This window comes from Octopus bimaculoides, chromosome 5, assembly GCF_001194135.2.
Source record: "Octopus bimaculoides isolate UCB-OBI-ISO-001 chromosome 5, ASM119413v2, whole genome shotgun sequence".
In the NCBI taxonomy this organism is placed as follows: Eukaryota; Metazoa; Mollusca; class Cephalopoda; order Octopoda; family Octopodidae; genus Octopus; species Octopus bimaculoides.
In genome coordinates, this window is record NC_068985.1 from 98,176,382 (window position 1) to 98,184,855 (window position 8,474).

The 8,474-nt window shown below is 33.4% G+C and overlaps 1 protein-coding gene across 2 annotated transcripts in view; it reads right to left on the reverse strand.

Annotated features, from left to right (window-relative positions):
• Positions 1–2,443: 2,443 nt before the first annotated feature.
• LOC106876142 (cytochrome b-245 chaperone 1) overlaps positions 2,444–8,474 on the reverse strand; it is a 14,230-nt gene continuing 8,199 nt past the window's right edge. For both annotated transcript variants that reach the window (XM_014924564.2, XM_052967870.1), the window contains exons 5-7: positions 6,040–6,133; positions 5,512–5,656; positions 2,444–3,902 (exon numbers count right to left, since the gene is read on the reverse strand). In XM_014924564.2, coding sequence (XP_014780050.1) covers positions 3,704–3,902; positions 5,512–5,656; positions 6,040–6,133 — 438 coding nt within the window. In that variant the 3' untranslated portion in view covers positions 2,444–3,703. The remainder of the gene's footprint in view (positions 3,903–5,511; positions 5,657–6,039; positions 6,134–8,474) is intronic.

Consider the following 8,474-nt stretch of genomic DNA (forward strand, 5'->3'; position numbering starts at 1 on the left):
TCTATATATATATATATATATATATATATACACACACACAAACATGTATACATATATGCATATGTATCTATGTATGTGTGTGCGTGCATATATATATACACACACACACATACAACACACATATATACACACACATATATATATATATACACACACACACACGTACATACACATAATGTACTTCTGTTTGCTTATATGTGTGTATATATAAATATATATATATATACACACATACATATATATGATACATATGTGTATGTATATACAAAACATACATACATATATATATGTGTGTGTGTGTGTGCATGTCTGCATATGTATACACACGCACACACATGTATATATTTATATATGTATATATGCTGTAGATAAAGTGTTCTAGTGAAGTAAAAATTCAACTGAAGATATTTTTTTAATCTGTTCCAACCATTTGTCGAGAATACTGATATTGCATTTATTATTACTTAAGAGATTTTCTCCTTCCACCTTGATTCTTAGTTGATAATATTCCACTGAAGAGACACTAGCGACCGATATGGAAAGACAATCTGTTTTCATTAGTAGATAAAATTTGAATTTTCATATTTTAATTATGAATTTTCAATGAAACCTTTCATTCTTTAGAATAACACAGCAACTTTCTTCATTATCACCACCCAGAAAGGTAAATTGCCATAAATTCCATGTCAGAACTACACATGTTGATTCTTCGCTTCCTCTTGCAACAATTAATTATACAAGAGTATGTAAGTTAGTGCTGTTTCTTATTCCAACCGAATGAAGTTTTACAAGGACTTCCTAAACCAATAATGGATTGATTCTTTCATTGGAAATAACACATATGCATCTACAGACTGTTCCTTCTCCACACATTCTGAAGACATCTTTTAACCTCAGTATTATCTTTGGGAGATTTATCTTCTACTAATTATATACATCCAATTAGCATTAATCATGGTATATAGGATGAATGGAACGTGAGGAAAGTTTGGACATAAAAAAATAAAAATTAAAAGCAAAACAAAAACAACAAAACAATTGTTTCCTATCAGACAAAGAATATTATGTCAGGTATTCTAAATTTTCTTTTTTTTTTTTTTTTTTTTTTTTTTTTCTATATTTGATTTCTTCTGAGTTGATACAAGTATTCAGAACATAAGTTTGTATTCTTAAATACACTCTGGATCAGATTAGGATGAAAAACACCTAACAACTGTCCTTTCAAAAAAAGAAAAAGATCAATGATTTTTATTGTTCTTTGATTGGTATCTGTAGTATGTGTGTTATGTAAATAATATTTTTAACTGCTCCTCCCTCCAAGTTCTTTGCTTTGGAAGTTTGTTATCAACAGATTCTTCATCAAAGCGAAGAACTTGAAGTTGATTGAAGAAATGGGTTGACATTTTTATTATTTACATGTAACACAAACAAATAATTGTCAAGACTAACCAGAGATCAACAGAAGTCATGCAAATAAAATTTATATCTTATTAACTTATCATTTTAAAACAATATTCTTTACTCCATTAACCATTGCACAAGTTCATATGATAAGACGATTGTAACAACTTGTATGTCAATGTATCTACCTGTACATTATTTAGCACAAACTCTCAAAATAATGATTTAGTCCATTTCAGAATTGTTTTTTTGTCTTCAATGGTAGCCACACTATGTTTAACTTTCCATATATCTACCCTAAAAACCATTGTGGCTAATGTAAGCATAATTTTTTTTTTTTATAGATTTTATTATTATTATTATTATTATTATTATTATTTTTTATTATATTATGATTTTTTCCTCCTTTTATAATGTGAAATCTTTTTATTTATTTGTTTATTTGTCAGCTATTTTTTAAGGACATTTTATCTGGAAATGTTACAATTCTGACTATATCTAAACTATGTATTCATCATGTACTATAAACTGTATTGATCCTGGAAAATTTAGATCACTCAGAGATAAATACTTTTGAAAAAAGTAATTTTTGTTATGTTTTCTATTATATTTCTTTTATCTTTTAATGTTCCTTTTCCTTATCACTTTTATTTTTTCATCATTTATTTGTTTGTGTCGTTGGATTGTGGCCATGCTGTGGCACAACCCAGCCACATGTATACAAATCCAATGGATAAGTAGTTCAGCTGATCAAAGAACTGAAAATTCATGGTTGGCTATTTCGACCCAGATCTATTTAAGTAGTCTGAAAGGCAGAGCAATTCTGATGATCTCAGAATGTAGTTTGATGTTAAAGGCATTGACCAATATGTGCTAGAAAAAACACAGCTGAAATGGTAAAGAGATGGATTATAAGTTAAATCTGTTGGGTTAAAACATTTTTTGAGTGGACAGCAAAAGGTGTGCTAATGATTTTGCCAGCTTGCTGCCTTAAACACCCTCAAATAACAACAACAACAACAACAACAACAACAACAATAGCTGAATGGAATGTTAAGTTTATTATATGGAAAATGTTTAAAAATATTCTTTAAGTCAATTGCAAATTAGAAAGTATAATAATAATAATAATATGTACCTTTTAACATTTTGCAAAATAAAAATATTGATTTTACAGTTTTCAAGAATGCATAAAAATGTAACAATCATTTCCCAACTTCTTAATGAATACAACATGTCATTATATCTTTCCATTGCGGTAGAAACTCAACATTCTAAAATTTGGTATGTTTCCATTAAAACTCGGATTTTGATCATAATCTGTGAATCTGGGTTTTACATCATTCAAGTTACTCATTACTTTACAGAACAAAGATCTTTACATTATCAGTGAAGTTACATTTTATTGCTTTTCATGTTGCATCTGATATTTTGACTCAAAGTTCCTGTAAAAATTTCTATATTCCAACTTTATAACTGATTATGTACTGGATTGGCACTTTATTTTGTCAATCCAAGGTGACCAAAGGCAAAGTTGATCTCAATGGGCTTTAAGCATTTTAAAAAATATTACCATACATTTAATGAATTATTTTTATCTAAACTCTGTCTGGATTTAATATTCTAAAGCTAAACTATACAAATCAATATCTTAAATTAACATTAAGTATATTTAAAAAAATCAAAAATAATATTAAGTACTATTGATAGTTTTATTTATATTAAATAATTAACTATTTAATAACGAAGCAAAATCTTTATGTTTTTTATGCATTTAATAAAATATATAATTTATAAAAAAAAACTGTTATATGTACAGATTAGTTGTTTCACTTTAATCTTCCCAAGCTTGTATGAATAGGATGGTTTTGATAAATCTGGACGTTTCAGTAGGATAGGAACAATTTTTACAGCTGGCTATCCCTTCCAGCCTCCAGGCTTTTTAAATATAAAACACGAGTGGCAATCAATGTCAGTCCAAGTGACTGAGGCAAGCAGAGTTGAGTGTGGTTTGTGCAGGGGCAGAACACAAATGGCTATAATTAGGTTTGAATTCATAACCACTCAGTTTTTTGTTGTGCTGTATTTTAAAAGTTTAAAACAAAGATTTGATGCATTTATTTCAGTGATGCATTTTAAATATCAGCAAACACAATATTTCTGCAATTTCCCTGTTTTTGTTCCGGAAATGAAGCAGTTGTGGCAGAAGCCTTGATGCTAGAGTTTTCTTCACACACCCGATTTTGTGTACAGACAACAATTCAGTGAAAATAAAATTACAAATTTTTTTGTATCAGTTCAGTCACATCTTGTACATATTTTCTGTATTTGCTGCAACATTTGAACTTTCAGGCAGAACATATTGTGGACCAATTTGTTCGAAACTATCCTCGGATGATGAACTGTCCCCAAGATAGTCGTCCCCATCATTTGGGTCATGGTGACGATTCATATCTACTTCAAGGAAATCTTGTATTTTGTGGGCAATAGCATAGTGGTCACTGTCAAAAAGAAAAAAAAATAATACAACTTACAAAATAAAACTTTTGTTTCCATAACTACCAATTGCTACCACCAGTGAATATACAATCACTCTTAATCTGTAATATGGGAATATAGGAATCTTCCTTATTTTTATTTTTCAACTATCTCTACTTGCTTCAATCATTGGACTGCAGCCATGCTGAGGTACCACCTTGAAGGGTTTTAATTGAACAAATCAACCCCAGGTGAAATCTGGTTCTGATTATATGAGTCTCTATTGACGAACTGCTAAGTTGTAAGCATAGGCACTGGTGTAGCTGTGTGGTTGCTTTCCGACCACATGGTTCTGAGTTCAGTCCCACTGCATGGCACCTTGGGCAAGTGTCTTCTACAAAAGCCTCAGGCTGACCAAGTGTGAGAATTTGGTAGAGAGAAACTGAAAGAAGCCCATCATATATATATATATATATATATATATATATATATATATATATATTGTAAGATCATGATCTGAATTCCTGGACCAGGCAGTGCATTATGCTTTTGAGCAAAACTCTTTATTTTATGTTGCTCCAGGTCACTCAGCTGTAAATGAGTTCTGGCAATAATAGGGAAGTTAACCCTGTGATGGACTGGCATCCCATTCAGGGGGAGTTTTGTAACCTTAGCCACTTATATGCCATGGAGACCAGGTTAAACTCCAGCCTATGAGTCTTAAGCACACAACAGACCAAAGTAGAAGCAGCAGCAATAGTAGTAGTAACAGCTTCTTTTAGCTGGTTCTAGATTAAAACAACTCAACTAGGTGTATCAGTTACAACTAGAATATGGTAAACAAAATATACACCAACCAGTATCTAAATTATTCCAAAGTGTGTTGATAAAAAAACCCTAATAGAGCGTACACAAAGTCATGGAAATATATTTGCATAAGTTTGTTAAAATGTAAAAGTGATTAGTAAGAGAAAGTGAAGAAGGTTTTATAAAATAATTAGTTTACAATAAAAAGATCAAGAGAAATCCTCTGATGATGTAAGACAAAAAATCTATTGGTAGAATATTTGTTGAGATAAATGTGAAGCTATTTTTCTGGTTTACACCTATTGTTCTATATTGGCATGGATGTAGCGTTTTCACACAAAATTCATTTTTTTTTTCCATTTGGTATCTCTTTTTATAACTAACCATTCATGTATTAAATAGGAATAAAACTTGCTATCACTTACCAAAGAAATAAATATATAAACTGACTGGCACCCATGCCAGTGACGCATAAAAAGTACCATTCGTGCAAGACTGATGCCAGTGCTGCCTGACTGGCACCCAAGTCGGTGGCACATAAAAAGCACCATTCGAGCATAACTGATGCTAGTGCCGCTTGACTGGCTCACATGCTGGTGGCACATAAAAGCACCCACTACGCTCTCAGAGTGGTTGGCATTAGGAAGGGCATCCAGCTGTAGAAACCTAGCCAAATCAGATTGGAGCCTGGTGCAGCCTCCCGGCTTGTCAGTTCTCATTCAAACCATCCAATCCATGCCAGCATGGAAAGAGGTTGTTAAACGGTGATGATGATAATGGAAGAAGCAATAAGGTGTTCAATGAATTGGTCATACAATAACAAACCTGCTGTCTCCTATTGTAAAGGATTCTGTGATACCAATAATAGCACCAGCTGCCAAAAGAACCACCACCTGGTTTCCTTTACCAAGGTACTTCATTTCTCTTTCTTCAACACGTACACCAACAATGTCGTCTAAGCTGGCTTTCACTGGAAATAAGACAATAATCAATGAAACTCTTGGAACGGCATGTTTCCATGTCAGAGATAAATGATAAGATATTAATTACAAAGATATCAATTACCAAGATATTGGTAACCAGAGTGACTAACCAGTCAGGTGGAACCCTTTCTACTGTAGGCACAGGGACTGGAATTTTGGGAGAAGTGGGGGTGGCTAGTCGATTTGATTGATCGCAGTATGCAACTGGTACTTATTTCAATGACTTTGAAAGGGTGAGTGGCAGCTTTGATCTCAGTGGGATTTGAAGTCAGAATGTAAAGATGGATGACGTATTTTATCCAGGATACAAATAGTTGCCACCTTAATGATAATAATAATAATAATAATGATAGTGATGATGATTACTTACCAACATGTTGTTTGAGCAGTGGGTGAAGGAACCGTTGTAGAAGACTTCGCTTTTTGATGGTCAGCAGTCCAGTTGGCTTTTCAAATATACAGTCCTGATAAAGAAGACAGATTATGTACAGAATATTTTTCTTTTTACAGGTTAATGGATTGCCATAATCAGCAGAGTGATAAAAAAGATGTCTTCATCATCATCATTTAATGTCCATTGTCCATGCTGGCATGGGTTGGATGGTTTGACTGGGCTGGCAAACTGGAAGGCTGCGCCAGGCTCCAGTCTGATTTGGCATGGTTTTCTACGGCTAGATGCCCTTCCTAATGCCAACCACTCCAAGAGTGTAATGAGTACTTTTATGTGCCACCAGCATGGGTGCCATTTGCGTGACACTGGTGTCTGTCACGACTGCAATTTTGCTCGGGTTGATGGGTCTACTCAAGCACGACATAATGTCAAAGGTCTTGGTCATTGCCTCTGTGTGGTCCAACACTTGAAAGGAACTCGGCCACTTTGCCTCCATGAGGCCCAACGTTTAAAAGGAACTCAGCCACCTTGCCTCCATGGGGCCCAACACATGTAATATTTAATTTCATATCTTTACATGCTGAGTTAAAATCTTACCAAGATCTACTATGCTTTTCATCCTTTTAGGAGTTAATAAAATAAGTAGCAGTTGAGTGCTGGGATCAGTATAATTAAAATCCTTTTGTATTTCTATAATTAGATATTATAAGGAATTGTATAAAAATTGTTTAAATAAGATTTTGTGAATTGTAAAAGTACAAACAATTTATTGCACATAAACTTTACAGGTCTGAAACGCAATTTTTCATGGCCCCTGAAAAAATTACCCAAATCTTATATGGACCACCAGGGTCCACAAGGATCCTGGTTGAGAAACCCTGGTCTAAATAATTATACAACAAGTAATAACAACACAGCCTAGGTATTAAATAAATATTAATTCTGTAAAGTGATTGGCATTAGGAAAGGGTTCCTGCCATTAGACGCTGTGCAAAAATAGACAATTGGGGCTGGAGCAGCTTCCTGGCTTGCCAGTTCCTCTCAACCTGTCCAGCCTATGCCAGTATGGAAAAACAACGTTGAATGATGATGATGATGAAGAGGAGGAGGTAGCATGGCTTTGTGGTTAAAACGATTACATCCCAACCACATGCTTTGAGGTTCAGTCCTACAGTGGGGAACTTCGTGCAATTTTCTGCAATAACACCAGACTGAGCAGATTTGCAAGATGGAAACCAAAACAGGCCTGTTATTCATTCATCCATAAATGCATGCATACACAATGCAGTATCTATATATGAACGGCCACTTACAGGAACAAACTGAATTACAAGCGGTTTTTCTGAAGAAAATTAAACTTGCATCATAAGCTGAAATTTGATCAACGAACTACAAGCAGACTACGCATGCGTATGAGGGCCCGTTCACTTCTTCAAGTGAAATTTGAACAACGAAATACAAATAGACTAAATACGGGTAAAATTACTGGGACAACATAAATGAATGATATTCTAAATAAACAAAATGTATGGAGAATAATTTTCCTAAAGAAAATTATATTCAGCAAACGAGCTTAAATTTTATCCACCAACTATGAGACCGCACATAAATATAAGTGGCTGGAAGAGCTTGTACACAATTCACGTAGCTTGAAAATTTTGAATATTTTATATAGAAAATAACATTTGCAAGAAAATGGTGAAAAAACGCGCAGACGCACACACACATGCGCAGATTCCTATACGAAGGTAGGTAATCGCGATTGAAATTTGTAAGAGTGCTTTCCCATTAAACACTATTACCGACATTTTGGCAGATTTGAATGTTGCGTATCTGATCACAGTTGTTATTCACAGTAGGAAGTTGAATTAAATTTTTAGCCTAGTATTTTATAGATTTTAATGTATTTTATACTTTTCCATTGGATTTTATAGATTTTTAAATTAGTATTTTGTAGAGTGTGTTTTTCTTGATGGTGTCTGGTCTCCTTCATTGTGTGAATTGTATATTGGTGGTTCTCCTCTAAATTATATATATATATATATATATATATATATATCAATCATCATCATCGTCATCATTTAATGTCTGTTTTCCATGCTGGTATGAATTGGACTGTTTGACTGAAGTCTAGAGAGCCAGCGGCTGCACCAGGCTCCAATCTGATCTGGTGAGGTTTCTACAGCTGGATGCCCTTCCTAACACCCATATATATATATATATATGTAGATGTAAGTATGTACATATATGTGTGTATACATGTATATATATTCTTTGTATTATTACATTATTGAACGCACACGTCCTTTTTTGCAAGTAAGTCTACTATTATTCTGACGTGACTATCTTTCTATCTATCTATCTATCTATCTATCTATCTATCTATCTATCTATCTGTCTATCTATCTATCTAT